At 43.6% G+C, this 22,474-nt stretch overlaps 1 protein-coding gene across 4 annotated transcripts in view; it reads left to right on the top strand.

The window, feature by feature from the left end:
- The window catches only part of ATP10B (ATPase phospholipid transporting 10B (putative)), a 500,197-nt gene that overhangs the window by 449,821 nt on the left and 27,902 nt on the right, over positions 1 to 22,474 (top strand). For all 4 annotated transcript variants that reach the window (XM_040441995.1, XM_040441996.1, XM_040441994.1 and 1 more), the window contains 5 exons: positions 3,455 to 3,561; positions 15,990 to 16,121; positions 17,001 to 17,128; positions 17,333 to 17,585; positions 18,874 to 19,103. In XM_040441995.1, the coding sequence (XP_040297929.1) occupies positions 3,455 to 3,561; positions 15,990 to 16,121; positions 17,001 to 17,128; positions 17,333 to 17,585; positions 18,874 to 19,103 (850 nt within the window). The remainder of the gene's footprint in view (positions 1 to 3,454; positions 3,562 to 15,989; positions 16,122 to 17,000; positions 17,129 to 17,332; positions 17,586 to 18,873; positions 19,104 to 22,474) is intronic.

Here is a 22,474-nt window from a genome sequence, read left to right as displayed (position 1 = left end):
ACGAGTTACAAACTGGTACAGAAGGAAAGAGGACCCTGCCTGCGAGGGCTTACAAGCTACAGGGTATGGGAGAAGGACACAGTAGGTGAGGGTAAAGCTAGTCATAGGGTTATAGCAGCAGCAGGGTCAATGTAGGTTGTAGGGCTTGTCTGTGCGGTTTGAAAGACTGAATCAAAGGTTACTCCAAGGCAATGGACTTGGTTTACCGGGGAGATTGCGCAGCCATCGATCGTGATAGATAGGTCTGTTAGGGGGGATTGAGTGAGATGAAGAAAAGAAGATAAATTGTTTCATCCCTGTTGAGTTTTAGAAAGCGAGAGAAGAAGGAGGTTATAGAAGATGGGCATTGTGGATAGTATGGTGGTGATATCTGGACCAGAGAGGTAAATTTGCGTGTCATCAGCATAAAAGTGATACCAAAATCCATCTGACTCTATGAGCTGTCGCGGTCCAAAGGTGTAGGTTGAGAACAGCAGGGGTCCTAGGATAGAGCCTTGAGGTACACCAGCAGAGTGGGGATGTGAAGAAGAGGTGGTGTGAGAGACACTAAATGTTCAATCTTTGAGGTATGATGTGATCCAGGAGAGGTCTAAGTTCGTGATGCCAAGAGATGAGAGTTTGTAACAGAAGGGAGTGCTCAACAGTGTCAAAGGCAGAGGACAGGTCAAGGAGAAGGAGGACAGATTAATGTTGTTTGGCTTTGTCAATGATTAGGTCGTTGGTGACTTTGGTAAGGGCAGTTTAAGTTGAGTGGTGGGGTCGGAAGCCAGGTTGTAGCTGTTCAAAGAGGGAGCAGGAAGAGAGGTGAAAGGACAGTTGAAGCTGAACAAGTTGTTGAGGTATATGGGAGAAGTGATATGAGGCGATAACTAGACAAAGAAGGTGGGTCAAGGGAAGACTTTTTGAGGATACTGTAGGTGCCATGGTAGCATGTTTAAAACCAGAGGGGAAGACTCCGGTGGTTAGTGATAGTTTGAAGAGATGAGTTAGGGCAGGGATAAAAACTGTGGTGAGGTTGGGGATTAGGTGGAATAGGATTGGGTCTAGTGCACGGGTGGTGAGATGTGATCTGGAGAGTAGGGTGGAAAGGTTTTCCTATCTAATGGTGGAGAAGCATGTTTTGGGGGAAGAGGACTGAGTAGTTGTGTAGAGGGGCTGTAGGGACTATGCACTGAAGCTTTCTCTGTTGTCAATATTTTGTTTAACGTATGTGGCAAAGTCCTCAGCTGAGATGAGAGGTGAAGGTGGCAGTACTGGGGGGCGGAGAAGAGAGTTAAAGGTGTTAAAAAGTTGTTTTAGGATTGTGAGACAGGGACGATATGAGAGATGTGAAGTAGGCCTGTTTTGCAGCAGCAAGTGAGGACTTGAGAATGAGGAGGAATTGTTTGTATGTGGTAAAGTGCTCCTTAGAATGGGATTTCTTCTATCGCCACTCTGCAGCCCTGGAAGTTTGTCTTGATGTGTTGGCACCCACTAGTTAAAGAGCCTCTGTCGGCATTATCAATCAACATCAGCCTCTTTACTTTCTATTTCGGACTCCCTGTGATGCATCCGGTAAAGAAGAGCGGCAGCCTGGTTACTCTCCTGGTTGGGAGATACTTTGCTTTTAACTAGTGTTGTGCCTGGCTCTGCCCAACACTATTTGGTAAGGTACACCTACCAACATTACCTCCCTAAGGTCCCCTGCAGTTTTCACACTAGGGAACACATCTTTGTGTTTTATTTGACAGGTTCAAATACCTAGAGACCTTTTTTTTTCTTCAGTTATTTTGTTTCTCCCTCATTTAACCCATAATAAAAATCTATAGTCTTACTATATTGAGAATGGAGGTTTTATATCCTTGGCTAATGCATGTTGCTGGTTTATTCATAGGCACAGTATATGGTTATAAAGACACCAGTAATTTGTATTAGCTTTCTAAGCATAGAAAACCTCTATTCTCAATAAAGTCAAGCTATAGCCTTTTATTATGCGTTAAATGAGTGACAAATAAAAGAACTGAAGAAAAAATCTATGTCTCTCCTCGTATTTGAACCTTGAACCTTGGACATCTACATGAAAGGCAGTCCACTTACCTCCAGGCTACAACCTTATCACATTGAGAAGAGTGTTTTTTGATACTTGGAAAGCTAACACATATTATTGGTTTCTTTATAATCATATGTTATGCTTGTGTATAAACCAGTAATATGTGTTAGCTTTTTAATCATAAAAATCCTCTATTCTCAATATGGTAAGTTTATTATAAGTGGTGTATGTGATATGCACATGCTATGACACAGCTCTGCCTGCAGCATGCTGATGTCTATAGCCCTCTTAGTCCAGGGGAGGGGGAAGTGTGCAATGCACAAAGGTGTTACAGAAGCAGTGCTCCAATGTGCTTTTTTGCAGATGAATAAAACCTGTTTAACATACAGGCAAAGACTGTGTGTCTTCCTTCTACTTTTTTAATAGGTACCGATTATTGATTTTCTCTCTCCCTGATGCCACATGCAATGAGAAAGCAATACAATATTACAGCTATGTCAAAGGGCATGTTTAAAAAATCTATTGGCCTCTTTGCTTTAAAAGTAAAGCACAACAAAAATCAGGGAAAATACATTACGTTAATGACAGAAACTTAAAAACAACAGTACATTTTAACATCGGCAGTAAAATTGGACCACAGAAAACAAAAAAAAACTCACTATGTCCCTCTGCTCCAGAGCTGAGGCTTATGTCCCCTCTGTTGCAGCAGGTCCCCATTGACCTGGATTGCTTCAAAGTGTGGTTGATGTTGTTAGAGAACATCAAGTTTCTTTGTCTCTCAACTCACGTTCCTTTTAAATTCCCAAAACAGGCATGTCTGCTGTGTTCATAATGTCTCTTGCTGTACAGATTGTTACTTAAAGAAGATCTGTCAGCATGATCAACCCTATTAAACCAGTCATATTGCCTAGTAGATCTTGATCATGCTAAGTAAAATGATACCTTTCTTTTTCTGTAGGTTACCCTGCAACAGAGATATCTTCATTTTTATATTTATGAAAATGAGCAATTTTGAGCACCAAGGGGCTGGCCTGAGCCCTTGATGCACCACTTACACAGCACCCCAGTGCTCTGCTGTTACCTCTCTTCCCTTTGATTTACAGGCATCGACATATAGCAGTCGAGCCATGGAACAAAGTGGTCATGTGAAGCTTCCAGTCCACAAATCATATACATGTGAATTATCTGAATTCTGAGTTAATTTTCCCCCTGTATCGCCAATGTGTAAATGTCTGCTGATTACACAGAGTTCTGTGCACTCATTCTTGCCTCGAGTCGGCTCAGTGAGGCAACAGTGGATCCATTGCTTCCCAAGCTCATCCGCTTCACTGTGCAAGCGCCGAGTCTCTGAGCCGACTCTGGGCAGGCACAAGATGCTGACAGATGCTCTTAAAGTTTGATATACTTAAGTCTATTTATTTGCAGGGATTTGACTAATGGACAACGCACAGGATTTGGCACAGAATGTCTTCTTCTTCGTGGATGTACAGTCCGAAATACAGAGGAAGCTATTGGAGTTGTTGTCTATGCAGGTGGTTAAACTTTTAACAGCTTCTTTTTTACCCATTTATTAGTAAAAGTCAGTTGTTACCACAAAATCATTAAGATAACCCAAATTCCAGGGAAAAAAAATATGCGCTTAATACATTTCCTGTAGTTTGACCTTGCAATTACAATTATCTAGTATTGTAAAAGTACGGGCACAGTGAGTCAGTTACTGAAATTCCTCATTTCACCACCCTTCCCGTAGACAAACACTTCCTCATGTTTGGTTTATTTCTTTTTTTTATGCATTGTTGTTTAAATATTCCAAACATATACTTGTATAAACTCCAGTTATGTCAGTGGTGGAATAATTGTGTAATATGTTAGTGAGAGGCACTAAGTTTACAAAAAAATGCAATATATACCGTAATAGAATTTGGCACGTGTTGCCCATTGGTTTTATTAAAGGTTTTTCCATCCAAGTTGCTTATTATTTACACTGTGCTGATAATGTGCTTGTACAGTACCTGTGGTTACTGTAGGTGAACCTGTCTTTTGGAAAATCGGTCGCCATCCAGACTTATCTTTTCTACCAACTGTAAACAGAACAATTGCCATACTACAGGATATGTAAAAACAAAGCTAAAAATCCCCCATCAGTTTGAAAATTTTATTGAGCACATTTTGAATGTCAGGATAGGCTCATTTTAGCCTAACTTAAAGGGCTCTCCGGGGCTTTACCTACATTCTTGGTTTCAGTTAACCTGTGCAAGGAAGAGAGTTTCAGGAGTATTTACCATCCTGTCATGCTGTGATTACATGTGCGCCCACCTAGCTGAGGGCTCTTCTGCTGAAGTTCCAACCAGATGTGCTCCTGGAGACATGTGCTCCTGGTGGCATGACAGGCAGGTTAGCTGAAACAGAGATTATAAGTAAAGACCCAGAGAACCCTTTTAAGGCATTTGTACCATCCACTAACTGAAACTGTGGTGCCCACCAATGCATGCCCACCTGTGGTCCTGATGAGAAGGTCAAAAGTGAGCACTATTTCTCTCTTAATTTCAGGGCTGCAGGGGAAGCATGTCATATGACCCCTCACTGCTTTCTGAATAGTTAATGGACTCAAAAGGGGATGGGGGGGGGGGGGTAGGTGGCAAGTTTTTCCTAGCCCCTCATGGGCACTTCATGGCACTGTTTGGGATCTAAAGATATGAAAAATAGAATGATCAGCTCAGCCATTACCATTAACTTTTTAATGCAGTGCTCAGAACTGCAGGCCTGGTTCCCAGGTATCAATATATACAAAGTTCCAGGGATTTGGCACTCCAAGTTTATTATCTCTTAGGACACATAACAAAATTAAAATGCAATTGCCTATGAGTTTCACGTGCACAGAACTTTCACCAGATCAGACAGTATTTATCCTTCTTTTAACTTTTTATTTTATTGTTTAGTTTGCCAGCTCAGATAGAAAATCTGATCCTTTAATTCACAGCACAGATATCCTGTATTCTTAAATGTCTTCATTTTTGGGAGGTTAGATTTAGCATTGATTTTCATTACAGCACCATGGGGTCTTGAAATGTGATATATCCAGATCAGTGCAGTAAATTCAGTCTGTTCTATGCAAGCCACGTTTCCTTTCTGAATAGATTCAATGTGTACTGTGCATTCATTATCTAATAATAGTTTTTTTTTTTCTAACCAAGTCTTATCGCCTTCTCATGTATTTCGGCCTGCTCAGTAGTTGATATCATTATTTCATACTTACCATCAGTGTCCATAGTACTCATTTTTGCTGTAGGCAAGCAGCTAAATGGATTTCCAGGGCCAAGTGAAAATGGTTCATGCCTGAAATTAGAGTTAGATAAATTAAACGGGCTACACCTTGCTGAGATCAAGCAGAGGGCAGCGTATATGCAGTAATGATCACATTTAGTCCACTTGATGAAACACTGCAGCAATGTCCAGCTGCTTGCTTCAACACTTAAGACTCTGGAGGTCATGTCTTTTTCCAGCTCGCTTACCCATTGCCTATTAATGCATGAACCAATTATAAGAATGAAAAATGTTCGCTTTAAATTATTATTTTTATCACCATTTTGCAAAATGTAATTTTGTCTCAAGCTTTATTAATCAATAAACTAGTAATGGTTATACATCTTTGAGAAGTGTGCCACTATTCACACTGGAAAAACATTGTGATGAGTCAGCCTAGGTAGGGGAAACAGCTAAAATAAAAGTGTCTAGCTCTCCTGCCTCTTTCTTGGCCCAGGACTACTGATATTAATTACTAGTTTTTAGCTACTACTTCTATGTAGTCACTGGATTGCTTCACCGATTCAGAAATTGCCATGCAGGGGCCTTAAGCTGGCCATACACATTAGTCTTTTGTTGACCGAACCTGCCGAGAACAGCGGGTTCAGCTGACACACTGTGTGTGGGGAGCTCCCGCCTCTCCCCTGACATCATCTGTGGGGAGCTCCCGCCTCTCCCCTGACATCATCTGTGGGGAGCTCCCGCCTCTCCCCTGACATCATCTGTGGGGAGCTCCCGCCTCTCCCCTGACATCATCTGTGGGGAGCTCCCACCGCTCCCCTGACATCATCTGTGGGGAGCTCCCTCCTCTTCCCTGACATCATCTGTGGGGAGCTCCCTCCTCTTCCCTGACATCATCTGTGGGGAGCTCCCTCCTCTTCCCTGACATCATCTGTGGGGAGCTCCCGCCTCTCCCCTGACATCATCTGTGGGGAGCTCCCTCCTCTTCCCTGACATCATCTGTGGGGAGCTCCTGACTCTCCCCTGACATCATCTGTGGGGAGCTCTTGACTCTCCCCTGACATCATCTGTGGGGAGATAAGCTGCCACCAGAAGTGTTTGGCAGCGGCTTTCTCCTCTTTCCCCATAGAATACACATACATGTTCAGCCGAGCCAACCGTGTATGTGTATATTGAAGCTGGGAGGGAATCGGGAGAGAGAGCTGTCGGCAGAATGTTTGTTCACCCGACAACTATTGAATGTGTATGGGCAGCTTCAGGGAGATAGCACTACCATATTTCTAAGAAATAATGTTTTCCCTCTTTCCATAGGGTCAAGGAGGTATGTCAGTGGGCTAATAGAATTGTGGAGTACAGTATGTGGCAACTTAGTTCTCAGCCTCCTGTTAAACACTTAGTCATTTATGTGCTTTGGCCCCATGTTAGAAAAGCTGGAATAGGATCCATTCTGGTGACAGGTTCCTGTTAAGCCTGTGTGAGTGAGACTGCTTATTTTGCGTTGTGTTTGCGATTTAAACACGTATTATGATGACTAATAATTATGACAAATTGATAATTATAATAGTGTGTCAGAAATTAAGGCATACCTCTGTATTCTGAATGTCAGGTGTTTGAAGACTTCATCACAGGGACAGCTTATCACATGGAATAACTTTACCCTGTCTGTCGATTGTTAATGCTTTAGTAGAATCTGCCTTAGTAAAATATAATTTTATTGCATCTACTCAGCATTAATTATGACTTTTGGAATTAAAGAGATGATAGAAGAGCAGGATTTGCTTTGCTTCAGAAATTGGCTGTGTCTGGTATTGCATCTAAACCAATGTATTTGAGTAAGGCTGAGAGGCAGGTAAGCTGCTATTCCAGACACAACCCAAGCACAAGAGTGGCGCGGTTTCTGGAAACTTATGATTTTTAATCCCATACAACCTACTACCCTTACTGCAACCATTTTTATAAATGCGACCTGTGTGTATACATATGGAGGAACTGTTCACATGTTTTTGGTTTATAAGGGAAATACAGTACCCCTAATAAGCAATTATTATTATTTATTATTAAAGCGCCATTCATTCCATAGCGCTGTACATATGATAAGCGGTGCACATACATAATACAGACAATTGCACTAAGCATAAACAAGACAAGTTACAAACTGGTACAGAAGGAGAGAGGGCCCTGCCCGTGAGGGCTTACAATCTACATGGTATGGGAGAAGGACACAGTAGGTGTGCGTGAAGCTGGTCATGGTGGTATAGAGGCAGCAGGGTCACTGGTTGTAGGCTTGTCTGAAGAGGTGGGTTTTCAGGTTTCTTTTGAAAGATTCCAGGGTAGGTGAGAGTCTGATATGTTGGGGTAGCAAGTTCCAGAGTATGGGGGATGCACGAGAGCAGGGGCGTAACTAGAACTGACTGGGCCCCACAGCAAATTTTTTACAGGGCCTCCCTCCCTTCGGGTCCATTCAGACGTCCGCAAGTGTTTTGCGGTCCACAAAATGCGGATCCGCAAAACACTGATACCAGCCGTGTGCGTTCCGCATTTTGATTATTCCCTATGATAGAAATGCCTATTCTAGTCCGCAATTGCAGACAAGAATGGGACATGTTCCATCTTATTTTGCGGGGGCCGCAAAATGGAACTACGGATGCGGACAGCACACGGTGTGCTGTCCGCATCTTTTGCGGCCCTATTGAAATGAATGGTTTTGCACCTGTTCCGCAAAATTGTGGAACGGATGCGGACCCAGAGCAACGAACGTGTGAATGGACCCTTACTTAAGATAAAACCTTTGAAAAAACCTATTTGTCTTTGTATCACTATTTTGTGAAAGCTAAAACTTTTTTTTAGATTTCTGCCTAAAGAGCTGAAGCTTTTTTCCAGGTGGATGAATTGTAGTTTTTATTGGTACCCTTTTTGAATGAAAATTATTTATATTTTTTAATAGTGAAGACATTTTTGGACATGGCAATGCTTTTTTTTTATGTTTATTTACCTATATTTAAAACACTGTGAAAGGGGGTGATTGGAACTTTCATCCCAACCTCTGCCCACTCCTTCCTCTGCCAGCCTCCTGTACTATAGCATGCGGTACGTGGCAGCTTCCCCTCTCTGCCTCTGCTGCTCTGCCATGTACTAGTGCTTATTATACACATATGCATGCACCCGATTCCAGCCCAGAACCATCCTGGCATCACATTTGTGTATATGTAACTTAAAAGAGTGCCATAATAAGCACTAGTAGATGGCGCAACAGCAAGCAGAGAGGGGAGGCTGCCACGTACCGCATGCTATAGTACAGGAGGCTGGCAGAGTAAGCGTGGGCAGAGGTTGTGATCTGGCTACCTGGCAGCTACATGCTGAAGGCTTCAGCATGCAGCTGCCAGGTGGCGATCCCAGCATCTGCCAGCCTCCTGGCGGGGGGGCCCAGGCACATACCTGAAAAAATGAGTGCTGTGCATGCTTGTTGTACCTCCCTTCGCCCTCTGCCATGATGCGCTGCTTCCCCCAGTCTCCCCGCCCATTGAGTAGGACTTAATTTGGTGTGCGGACTGCCAGAAGAGATTCATTTGCATAGCGCGCTGCCGACTTGTTCTCTGGCAGGTGTCACGCTATGCAGGCAGAAGAGGCAGCTCAGCAGATAATCATGGATGGAGGCGGGCCCTGTGTTAATGAATGGGGGTGTAGGATGGATGGGATGGGAGGGGTGGGTGGGCCCGGCCCCTATGTGACCGCACCAAATCTAAAGGGGAGGGGATTTGGAGGGGTTGTTTTCGAGGGTGGGGCTGGCCTGAAAATGTAAAATTATGTACACACTGTAAGTGTATGTGACACACTGCTCCCGGGCCCCTTGTCAGCCCGGGCCCCAAAGCAGTCGCTTCCCCTGCTTCCCTGGTAGTTACGCCACTGCACGAGAGAAATCTTGGAGGCGATTGTGGGAAGAGGTGATAGGAGAGGAGAGAAGTAGGTCTTGTGAGGATTGGAGATTACGTGTGGGGATGTATCGGGAAAGTTGCTCAGTGATGTATGGAGTGGACAGGTTGTGGACAGCCTTGTATGTATTTGTTAGCATTTTGAACTGAATTCACTGGGCAATGGGGAGCTAGTGAAAGGATTGACAGAGGGGAGAGGCAGAGGAGTAACAGGATGAGAGGTGTATTAGTCGGGCAGCAAAGTTGAGGATAGATTGGATGGGTGTGAGTGCTAGATGGAAGGTCACAGAGAAAAATGTTGCAGTAGTCTAGGCGGGAGATGAGGAGGGCATGTACAAGCATTGTCGCAGACTCAAAGTTGAGGAAAGCGCGGATGCGGGAGATGTCTTTGAGTTGGAGGCGGCAGGTGGTGGAAAGGGCTTGGATGTGTGGTCGGAAAGAGAGGGCAGAATCCAAGGTCACTCCAAAGCAGTGGACTTGTTTGACCAGGGAGAGTGTGCAGTCATTGATCTGTTGGGGGGGTTGAGCAAGATGGGGGAAAGATGATGAATTATGTTTTATCCATGTTATGTTTTAGAAAGCCAGAGGAGGATATGGAAGATGGGCATTGTGGGATTCTGGATAGTAAGGTGGTGATGTCTGGACCAGAGAGGTAGATTTGTGTGTCGTCAGCATAAAAGTGATACTGAAAGCCATGGAACTCTATGAGCTGTCCCAGGGCAAAAGTGTAGATAGAGAAGAGCAGGGGTCCTAGGACAGAACCTTACGGGACACCAACAGAGAGGGAATGAGACGAGGTGGCGTGAGAATGAGAGACGCAAAATGTCCGGTCTGTGAGGTAAGATGTGATCCAGGAGAGGGCCAGGTCAGTGATGCCAAGAGATGAGTTTGCAACAGAAGGGAGTGGTTGACAGTGTCAAAGGCATAGACCGGTCAAGGAGAATAAGGACAGAGTGTTTTTTAGTTTTGTCTGTTAGCAGGTCATTGGTGACTTTGGTAAGGGCAGCTTCAGTCGAGTGGTGGGGTCGGAAGCCAGAGTGTAGCCGGTCAAAGAGGGAGCAGGAGGAGAGGTGAGAGGACAGTTCTAAATGGACATGTTGCTCAACTAGCTTTGAGGCATATGGAAGAAGTGATATGGGGCGATAACTGGACAAAGAAGATTGGTCAAGTGAAGGCTTTTTGAGGATGGGTGTAATGGTAGCATGTTTAAAACCAGAGGGAAACAAACCAGAGGTTAGTGATAGGTTGAAGAGATGAGTTAGGGCTGGGATAAACACTGTGGTGAGGTTAGGGATGAGGTGGGATGGGATTTGGTCAAGTGGACAGTTGGTGAGATGTGATCTGGAGAGTAGGGTGGAGAGTTTTTCTTCTGTAATGGTGGAGAAGCAGGCAAAGTCCTCAGCTAAGATGAGAGGTGAGGGTGGGGGCTCTGGGGGACAGAGAAGGGAGTTGAAAGTTTTAAAACGTTGTTTAGGGTTGTGGGACAGGGAAGATATGAGAGATGAGAAGTAGGCCTGTTTTGCATCAGCGAGTGAGGATTTGAAAATGTGGAGGGATTGCTTGTATGTGTTGAAGTGATCCTTCGAATGGGATTTCTTCCATCGCCGCTCAGCAGCCCTGGAAGCTTGTCTGAGTTTTTTGGTCAGTGTAGTGTGCCAGGGTTGTCTGTTGATTTTTAGGGTTTTGTTGTGTGTGAGGGGGCAGCAGGGTCCATAGCTGTACTTATTGTGGTGTTATACAGAGTGGTGGCAGCATCTGGGTCTTGGGGGGAAGAAATGGTAGAGTGTGGCAGAAGAGAGTGAGAAAGCAAGCGAAAGTCGAGATGTTTAAGGTTCCTGCGGGGGAAGGGGGTGTTAGTGTGTGGACTGGGGGAGAGCATCAGAAGAGACCAGTGAAGAGAAGGTGATTAGGTTGTGGTCGGATAGGGGAGAGGCGAATTAGAAAGTTTAGCTGGGGAGCAGAGGCGGGTAAAGATCAGATCCAGAGTGTGACCATCTCTGTGGGTGGGAGTGGAGGACCACTGTGAGAGGCCGAAGAAGCAAGAGAGTGTTAGAAGCTTGAAGGGGGTAACTGGCAATGGGGATGTTGAAGTCACCCATGATGATAGTGGGGATGTCGTCAGTAAGAAAGTGTTGGAGCCAGGTGTTAAAGTGGTCAAGAAAGATGGTGGCTAGGTCTGGGAGGCGGTAAATTACAGCTACTTGGAGGTTGGAGGGACCGTAGATGCGAACAGAGTGTACTTCAAATGAAATGAGCGTAATGTGTCTGAGTGAAATGAAATCCACTATAAGAGAGTTCAGAAGGGGAGGCAGTGTCATAGGGTGTCAGCCATGTTTCTGTGAGACCCAGAAAGGAAAGTTTTTGAGAGATGAAGAGGTCATGAATGTAGGACTGTTTGTTACAGACAGAGCGAGTCTTCCATAATGCTTCTGTAAGAGGGACCAAAGGAGCGTGGGTCAGAGGAATAGTTTTTATGTTTAAGGGGTTGCAGAAATTTGTAGAACGAGATTGGTAGTGGGAGGTAGAGGTCAGGGACGGTTTTAGACAAAGTGTGGCCCTGGGCAAAATTGAAAGTGGGGCCCCAAATCCTGAAATATTGGACCAGAAGTCTGACAGGACTTTGTAGGCACGGACAGTGGTTGTCACCACAGCAGCTGATTGCAGAATGCCTTTCCACTGTAAGCTGCTGATCCTGCAGCCTCTTTGGGTATGTTCACACACAGTAGGTTCTGTGCTTAAAAAAACCTAATGCAGAATCTGCATCAGGTTTTTTTAATGTGTTTTTTTCTGATGCATTTTATAACATACTTTTTGATGCAGTTTTGGATTTTCATTAATGCCCAATTTCAAAGGGAATTCTGGACATGGAACCCGCATGAAGAATGGCCAGGGCACTTCTTTTTTTCATGGTGCAGTTTATAAAACCACAAGCAGAAAAAAGGGGGTGTCCCATCTGGGTCTCTGAAGTAAAGGGAGAGCACAATGTGTATGCATGGTCATCCTCCATTATGCTATGAGTGCTCAGAAAATAGCTGATCACTGGCAATTCCATAGCAGTGAAGGGAGATAATGCTGTGCATGCACACTGTTATGGGGATCTGCGGATGACACTGTTATGTAGTATCTGTGGATGATGCACTGTTATGGGGGATCTGTGGATGACACACTGTTATGGGGGATCTGTGGATGACACACTGTTATGGGGGGGATCTGTGGATGACACACTGTTATGGAGTATTTGTGGATGACGCACTGTTATGGGGTCTGTGGATGACACTGTTATTGGGGATCTGTGGAGGACACACTGTTATGGGGGATCTGTGGAGGACACACTGTTATGGGGGATCTGTGGAGGACACACTGTTATGGGGGATCTGTGGAGGACACACTGTTATGGGGGATCTGTGGAGGACACACTGTTATGGGGGATCTGTGGAGGACACACTGTTATGGGGGATCTGTGGAGGAAACACTGTTAAGGGGGATCTGTGGATGAGACACTGTTATGGGGGATCTATGGAGGACACACTGTTATGGGGGATCTGTGGAGGACACACTGTTACGAGAGATCTGTGGATGACACACGGTTATGAGGGATCTGTGGATGACACTGTTATAATGTGTGACATAGCTTTACAGATGCCTTAGACACTGCTAATTTGGACCTCAGATTCTTAGTCAGTACTCCAATGCCTCCGCGCCCCCCCCCCCCCTCAATTAACAATGTAGACCACCTAAACAATGCCATCTTCAATAGTTTAACTAAAGCCCTCTATGGCCCAGACAGCCATGCGGTAATTGATCGCAGCACGGCCACGTCACAAGCACCACAAGCCATGTCACAAGCACGCTGATTGGTGGTGTCCTAAAAGTGCTGCAGATCTAGCTCATACTGGAGTCACAGGGAGCACACACAAAGCTCACAGAGGCGGAACACACAGGGGGCGCACACAGGGGGCATAGGGAGCGCACACACAGGGGGCACAGGGAGCTGACAGAAAGAACTCACAGATCAGTGACCATCAATACTACAGGCTGCTGCAATGAGAGTGTGACCCCAGCAGCCCTGCACCCTCGTCCACAGACACTGCTGCATGCTTGGATGGACTTACCAGGTGCTTTCATAAGACAGTCCTGGGAGCTCCTGCAGTCCAGCAGCTGAGGTCAGTGCCAGCAGAAGGCCCAGTCATTCCAGTCTCATGTTTGGGTCTTGCAGCCTGGAGCAAGTGCAGACAAAGGATGGGGGCGGAGCTATGTTAGTTCCGCCCATACAGAACATCCGATGTCTGTGGCAGCAGGATTCTAATACAGTGCAGTTACGGAGGTCTGGTGAGACTGGGAGACTGTGTGGGGTGGACAGCAGCGTACCTCTGTGGCATGTTAGAGTGTCAGTCAGGGAGCGTATGGAGGAGATAAAGCAACTGAAAGAGGGCCTTGGGCAGTTGCCTTGTTTGCCTACCCCCCCCCCCCCCCCCCCCCGTTTGGCAAACTCTAATCTGGCCTTCCCGTTTTTGAGGCTCACCAATGGTTTACACGTTGTGGTGAACCCTCTGTATTCACTCTGGTGAAGTCTTTTCTTGATTGTTGACTTTGACACACATACACCTACCTCCTGGAGAGTGTTCTTGATCTGGCCAACTGTTGTGAAGGGTGTTTTGTTCACCAGGGAAAGAATTCTTTGGTCATCCACCACAGTTGTTTTCCGTGGTCTTCCGGGTCTTTTGGTGTTGCTGAGCTCACCGGTGCGTTCCTTCTGTTTAAGAATGTTCCAAACAGTTGTTTTGCCACGCCTAATGTTTTTGCTATATCTCTTATGGGTTTGTTTTGTTTTTTCAGCCTAATGATGGCTTGCTTCACTGATAGTGACAGCTCTTTGGATGTCATCTTGAGAGTTGACAGCAACAGATTCCAAATGCAAATAGCACACTTGAAATGAACTCTGGACCTTTTATCTGCTCATTGTAATTGGGATAATGAGGGAATAACACACACCTGGCCATGGAACAGCCGAGAAACCAATTGTCCCATTCGTTTTGGTCCCTTAACAAGTGGGAGGCACATATGCAAACTGTTGTAATTCTTACACCGTTCACCTGATTTGGATGTAAATACCCTCGAATTAAAGCTGACAGTCTGCAGTTAAAGCACATCTTGTTCGTTTCATTTCAAATCCATTGTGGTGGTGTTTAGAGCCATAAAAGTTAAAATTGTATTGATGTCCCAATATTTATGGACCTGACTGATATATATATATATGTGTGTGTGTATATATCATACATACATTTTTGTGGGAAAAGCAAAACAGAAAATCTTGTATTTCATTCATTTAAATTCCTGCTCTTGGAGTCCACTGGGCAGGCTCCAAGTCCAGCTCACCCAGTCTTGTTGTGCACGGTAACTCCTACAATATCATGCTTTCAAAGCTGTACCAAAACATATCCAGCACCAGAAACGGTCCAATAAAATCAATGGTTAATTTCTTGAAAAAATACTAAAAGTCCATATAAAGTCCCGAGAAAGTGTCTGGCAGCAGCTTATCTCTGGGAGAACAAAAGGATCAGGCGAAAATATTCATTTCAACCCATCCTTGTCTACCCAACATTATCTGTCAGGGTAGAGTCAGGAGCTTCCCACACACATTAGAGTGTTGGCGGAACTCGGCCATTCTCGGCAACAAAAGACTCATGTGTATGGCCACCATTATTCATAGCCTGTTTTCTTGTGAGGTCTAGACCTCTCTGGTAAAAAAAATCTAACAAATGATTCATTAATGGGAGTTGCCATGTTTGATACCACTATTCACATTATTCACAAGTCAGTATAACCATATTTGATTAGTGCATGAGATCATACCTTGCGGCTCCGTAGACTGCAACACAAAGATCCTTGATTTAAGAGTTTCCTAAGATGATCTCCTCCTCTCCTTGCTCTATACACCCTTTCTATACTAGATGCTTTTAAACTAACCAGAATGCCTGCATGTATTTCTTTAAAGTGAAAGCATGGAGATTTTGGAAGTCTTTTCACCTTGGATAAGAGCTTTCTTATCCGTATTTTCTGCGAGTTGGTTGTACACCCCTTAGATTGCTTATTACAGGTAACACAAGTGGCTAGATACCATGCTTCCTGCAGATCAGACACCTTGTTCAATGTGACAGGTTCCCTTTAAAGGGGTTATCCAGTTTCAGTAACAAACCTGACAACACTGGGGAAAAGCCTACACTAAAGAAAAGACCACTACCTGCCTTGTAGATTCAGCACTGCCACTCTGGTTATCCCAGCCAGGCTCTGTTTACCTGGCTGCAGCGGTGATGTCATGTTGTTAACATGTGACTGCTGCAGCCAATCGCAGGCCTCAGCAGTCCTGTGTTGTAACTGTCAGCAAATTAAGTACAGAGACCGACAATCCAAATCAGTGGTTTCTTTTAAGAGTTCAGTTTTCCTCTGATTCTTAAAATGTGAAATGAATATGTAATTAGTTATCATTTTAATTTGTCTTCTCGCCATAATGTATGTAATAATTAAATATAATCTGGATTCTAGTCAAAAAAAAAAGAAAAACATAGAAAAAAAAACTGGGCTGCCAGGATACATGCAAATCTCCCCATACAAGTTGTTCTATTGGGTCAAATGGTTAATTAAAACTCTTGATTCTTCTTGATTGCTAAGAAAAAGCAGATGGCTACATGCTGAGAACGCTATGTAAAATGCATTCATATATAAAGATATCTATTAAAAATCCTGCTTCTTGTATCTTTTCCCCCAAGGGCATGAGACCAAGGCGATGCTGAACAACAGCGGTCCACGTTACAAGCGCAGCAAACTGGAAAGACGGATGAACATCAATGTATTCTTCTGTGTTGGCCTCCTCGTCGTCATGTGCCTCATTGGAGCTATAGGTTTATATTTTACAACCTTTTTATACCAAGTCTATATTTTGATCTTGTTCAATTTACTCATATCATTGTATATTTCCCATCTAAATGAATTCCTTAGGCAGATTATATATACAGGTTATATATGTAGGTGAGCGCTGATCCTCTTCTTCTACTGCCATTGCAGATTATGGCACATGCATATGTGGCATCTCTTATGAAAGGCAAACTTGGGTAGAATCATACCCAACATACACCTTAAAATACTGGTCTTGGGGGCTAGATGAAATACGTAGAGTGTCATGTGGTCCTCTCTTGGCTCTGCTGAAGAGACCACGGTCACATATGCAGAGGTATTTCCTAACCCCAGAAAGAACGTTGTGTGGCACCTCTAGTAGCAGCCAATCACTAGTCTCAGTATTGCACAGGAAAGGCAAGTGATGGACTGCAGGTTACATGTTGTCACCTCTGCTGCTGAGAAAATAGGGCCCCGCTGGGAGAAACGGAACAGTGGGAACTGGGAAGGGATATGTCAGGTAAGGAATCTTCTATTCTTTATTACAGGTCAATCCCCTGAGTTGTACAATTTTTTATTTGGAACTAGATAAACTAGGTTAAATAAGAAAATAGGATATCTTTCTTACCCCTACATCTAGCATTGCTGCAGGTTATCCGCTTAAATAAGGATGAGCTTCAATACCATACAGAGTGCCATTGTTTCTTTAAAAAGCAGATCTTATCCCATCATCATATTCTACTTATTGAAATAATATATATCTGAAAAGAAAGATATATTAAATTGCAACTTGGCAAGGGTGTTACCACGGGAGAGTGCACCTATTTCTGTGTATTCGTGTTGGTTGAGCCACTGATTTTAATAATAATTTATGATATCTGTTTCAGGTCATGGCCTTTGGTATCGCAAGTTTGTAATACATCCTTTATTTGATGTTCCGAATCCTGATGGAAGCTATACCGCACCAGCTCTTGCCGCTTTTTACATGTTCCTTACTATGATTATCCTGCTACAGGCAAGTAGATTTATTAGCTAAACCTCTTGTCCCATTCTTTCATGATCTGGCCCTTTGCACCTGTTTTCTAGAGGATGACCTCCCTTCCAACACATTCAACTCTTTTATGGTCCATTCTTTTAAATTCACTTGTGCAATGTAAGGCATTTCAATGTCTGCAACCTACATAGACACTGAAAAAGAATCTTTTTTTTTTTTTTGCAGATCTTGATTCCAATTTCTCTGTATGTATCAATTGAGCTAGTGAAACTTGGTCAGATCTACTTTATACACAAGGACATTGATCTTTATGATGAAGAAATCGACTTATCTGTGCAGTGTCGGGCATTAAACATCACCGAGGATCTTGGACAAATCCAGTATATCTTCTCAGACAAAACGGGAACTTTGACAGAGAATAAAATGGTCTTCCGCAGATGCACAATTGTAGGCAATGAATTCTCCCATCAGGAAAATGGTGAGTTATACGTCATCACAAGGGGCAAAACAGCCCGACATGCCTACATACTTTGAGGATGCCATTTGGTCAGGTCGTAGGTATTTTTTATGGTTTTCCAGTTTCATTTTAGAAGAGTACATCTTAGGATACTGGGAACTAGATGACCCTAAACGAGCACTTTGCACTCTTAATAAATTGCCAAAGCCTTTTTCATAATTTAGAAAGACCGATCAAAAATCTGTTAGCTTCAAGACCATAAAGGGATTTATGCTTTTTTACTTTTTTTTTTTTTTGTGCTCTGGTTATAGATGATGATGAGAATTTCCTTACCTGACTAAATATCCGTACATTTGGAATGTGATCCTGGCCTGGCTGCAACTCACAATGTAATTGGGTGACACATGCACCGTAAGGCAGCCTTGGGTGCTGACTGCTCACAGTGCCTGAGGCTGCCTGACTGCACATGCCCAACCTGAATAATAACATTATAACACATCAACTGGAGCAAACTTAAAAAAAATAAAAAAATAAAAACAGATAACCCTTTTAAGTATGATCTTCTGAAGTTTATGAACTACCAGCATCGTGATGTTGAAGAGGAGTGGTATAAAAGATTATTACTAAATGCATGAGTGAATGCCCCTTGGCTGGTTATTCCTATAACTGGACAGGCACATGAGATAACTGTTGGCCTGAACAAGCATGCATACGTAGTGAATGTAGTGAGGCAAAAAACAGCTGCAAGCCTCCTAAAACAAAGAGATTGGGCAGTTGAAGTCATCATGCCTAATCCTTATCTCACCCAAAGGCTGCTGGAGAGGAGTAAGGAGGACCAAATACACATTGGGTGGACAGCTAGACCAATCGTCAGGTTAATTAACCCAGGAAAACTCCTTTAATTCAATATCTTTCTACTTGATATGTTTCTTGCAATACATCCCTTTTAGACCATACTGGTGTTGAGTTGTCTATTGAACAGTGTGCTGATGGATCTAGCATCAAAAACATATTGTTGGGATTGTCATTTTCTATTGGTACATAAATATGCCAAATCTAGACAGACAAAAGTAGAACAGATTTTTTTAAAATGTTTTCTATAGATGTGGTGGCCATACTGTGAGACGCAGTCAAGCAGAGGTTTTCTATAATCACAATGCGTCACTTGTCATAAAAGAAACTCGAGAGATCATCAAGGAATTCTGTTTCACATGGTTTTTTAACAGCCCAGCCACTCAGAGAGAATGTCAACATTTCCAGCCTTTGTTTTAATTAGGAAATGAATGTTATGTTAATTTCTTATTCACAGCAAAACGTCTGGAAACGTACAAAGAAGAAGATTCTGATGATGAAGATTTGATGAGAATCAGAAACTTTCCTTTACATATCAGAACTCAGGAAAACCAGTCCACAATGAGGCACAAAGGCACCAGGGCTCTAAGACGGTGCCAGAGCGCACGACCAAATATCCAAGGGCACTTTAGAAAAAAATCTGAAGGACGTTTTGACATCTCCCAAGTGGCTTTTAGCAGTCCTATTGTAAGTATGCTACATGCCTCAGATTAAGGGCCCATTTACAGGGTCCAATATCAATGGTTAATAATTAGGAACAAGCTTCATCAGGGCTGGATGATTGTTCCGGGGATAGTTCATCCCCATAGAGTTTGTCACCAGCACATCCCCGTTTACACAGGACCATATGCTACCAACAGACTATTTTATGTGCTGCACAAATGATTGTATTGCCTGAAAAACAAGTGTTTTGCTCGTTTTTCAGGTGGGCAGCGAAACATTTATACGGGGCAGTTATTGGAAACAAGCATATACACATAATTGACCTGATAATCTGCCTTCATAAATAGTCCTAAAGCCACTTAATATTTGCCTTTCATAGATTGTCCAGAACATATCACAAGATTAGTTTTATTCAGATTTAGTTGGGCTAATGCTTTTAGTCATGGAATCACCTTCCTCCATCTTAAGACAGAGAGACTCATAACTACTTCTGCCCCATTACCATCCATTCTAGACAAAAAGGATGCAGTTTGTCCTTGTTGATTTATTGTGGAGATGGGGGGCCGTGTGCAGGTTCATAGAGCCCCATATGAAAGGGAGTGTAGGACATTCTCTGAGACTTTTGTCTATTCATTGTAATTAGTAATAATTAGGAACTTCACAGGAAAGCTTTGAATGCCATACGTGTACCTTAATTTGCGACTTTTTAGGCTTCTCACCACTTTTCCAAAGTGGCGAGAGGAAAGGGGACGGGGCTTTGCACGGCCTGCTGGATTTACTATAATTTATACCAGAAGACTTCCATTTCTTGTGCATGACAGGGCAGAGATACGCCTAATTTATTAAGAGGCATCTCCCTCTTAATAAATTAGGCGCATCTTAGACCAGCATGGGGAGATCTAGACTAGCATGTGGGCACTCCAGTCTTGATAAATCACATTTATATTTCTTCAGAGTCCAGCCATAAATCTATGCTATTTTTTTCTATGTACAATTGGGATTCCAACCCGAGACCAGCCTCTTTTACGATTGAGTCTCCTGTCCTAACCGCAGGTTTACTGACCTGAACTAATAGTATCACACACTCAAGTGAAACTGACCTAAAGCAGTGCAGCCTAGCAATTTGGAAGAACACCTGTTGTCAGAGACAGTGAGGTTCTTCTCAAGAAATCCCCAGTTTAGTCCTGATTACTTTTGTAATTAACAACAGAGGACTTCTGTCAAGACTTTATAAAATGAGAGATGGCTGCAGTAGTGACACATTTTAATTAAAACAAGCTCCGTCTATGGTGGCACAGTCTGTAAGTGTATAGTCTGTAAGCACACCACTGCCTTCACAAGATCACTTTTATCTCCATTATGTAATTAAAAGGCATTTTATGAATGAACAGCAGATTGCTAAATGAAGTGATTCCAAGTCAACAAGTCAGAGTTAGACATTTGTCTAGTCAATCGTGCTCTGTATAAGAGCTATATGATGGACTGCAGCATTTTAGCTTGATGAATCGTATGTACCCTCAGCATGGAAAGACCCTATTTACAAATTGCTTTGATCCAATGTTCAGTCATTTCTTTAATTACACCGTGCAACAATGACTTTGCTACTGAGAGAAAAACATGTGATTTATACTAAAATGAGCGCGCGGATTCCAAATATGAACTCGGAATTTGACTGACACGTCTAGATTTTAAGTTATACATGCAAAGCCTATTCAGTTATAATATTAATGCATTATATTGGAGATATTCCAATGGACATGACCAGACCTGTCCGTACACACTCAGGCTGATGTCAGCAGTGAGTATATAAGGCAAGCTGGACAGATTTTGATAAAGTGATCTGTTATAGTGCTATCAGTTTTGAAACCTAAGATGGATAAATGTAAATGTGTTAACTATCCAGACAATTTCTGCTACATATGCGGCAAATACACTACTTATGATCAGCGCATGAATCTGACAAAGCGAGTGCGTCTTGCAGCTTGGGATGCATTTGTGCTAGTAGTGCAGAACTTCCTTGGGAACAGACGAGCTGCAAACTATGCTGAATTAGTAGACAACATGCTTACAGCATATGAAAAACTTGGCTGCCGAATGTCATTGAAATTGCATTTCTTACATTCCCTCCTTGGTTTTATTCCCACCCAATTTGGGACACGTAAGTGTCGAACATGGAGAGCGGTTCCATAAAGATATTTCTACAATGGAGAACAGGTATCAAGGCCTCTGGAATCCCAACATGATGGGGGACTACTGCTGTTTTTTGCAACGGGAAAATGACCGTTCACAAACGCAAAAGCAGATGCCTGAAGCACTTTTAACAGTACTGGGCCTTGCTCAAGTAAGACTTTTAAACTGAAAAACAAGACTTTTTGAAGTTTTGTTCCATTACATTTTCATACACTGTTTACTACGCAAACTTTGATGTAGATCAGGTAATTGTTGGAGTAAAACCTGTTCTGTTCAAAATTATTCAATGCTTTCAAAGTGCCTAATTCATTTAGGCATACTTATGGATAGCAAAATTTAGTGACGTGTTACAACAATTCTGACTTCGGATTTGTAATCCGCACACTCGATTTAGTATAGAACAAATGGTTTTTGCCCAGTAGCAGACGATTATATATATTTTTATCTGTGGAGGACACTGAGGGGGGATATCTGTGGAGGACACTGAGGGGGATATCTGTGGAGGACACTGAGGGGGATATCTGTGGAGGACACTGAGGGGGATATCTGTGGAGGACACTGAGGGGGATATCTGTGGAGGACACTGAGGGGGATATCTGTGGAGGACACTGAGGGGGATATCTGTGGAGGACACTGAGGGGGATATCTGTGGAGGACACTGGGGGGAGATATCTGTGGAGGACACTGGGGGGAGATATCTGTGGAGGACACTGAGGGGGATATCTGTGGAGGACACTGAGGGGATATCTGTGGAGGACACTGAGAGGGATCTAGGGAGGAGTGTGGGGATGTTGGGGTGGGAGGTCCTGGAGGGGTGTTTAGGTGGGAGCTCTGGAAGGGGTGGGAGGTCTGATAGGTATGTGGGGGTGGGGGTGGGAGATATGGGAGGGGGGGCCATACATTTTTTTGCTATGAGGCCCAGTCATTTCTAGCTACGACCCTGATTGTTAAGATTGGGCGGGCACTGGAGCGATAGAGCGCCCTGCTGTAGGAGAAGACGGCGGGAGATGAGAGGAGGAGGGGCCAGCTCCTGGTGGTGTCGGGCACACGGCGCAAGCATGGCGGTGGAGGATCTGACTGAAGCCTAAAGACCAGACATCAAGGTAGACCTGCAGAAGAAGGTGCACTACATACATTACACACGTATACATCACATGCCCCCTCACAGTAATAATGCCAAGATATGTGCCCTCTTCACAGACTTC

This window comes from Bufo bufo, chromosome 1 (assembly GCF_905171765.1).
Source record: "Bufo bufo chromosome 1, aBufBuf1.1, whole genome shotgun sequence".
NCBI classification, from domain to species: domain Eukaryota; kingdom Metazoa; phylum Chordata; class Amphibia; order Anura; family Bufonidae; genus Bufo; species Bufo bufo.
This window is presented reverse-complemented; position numbering and strand designations above follow the sequence as displayed.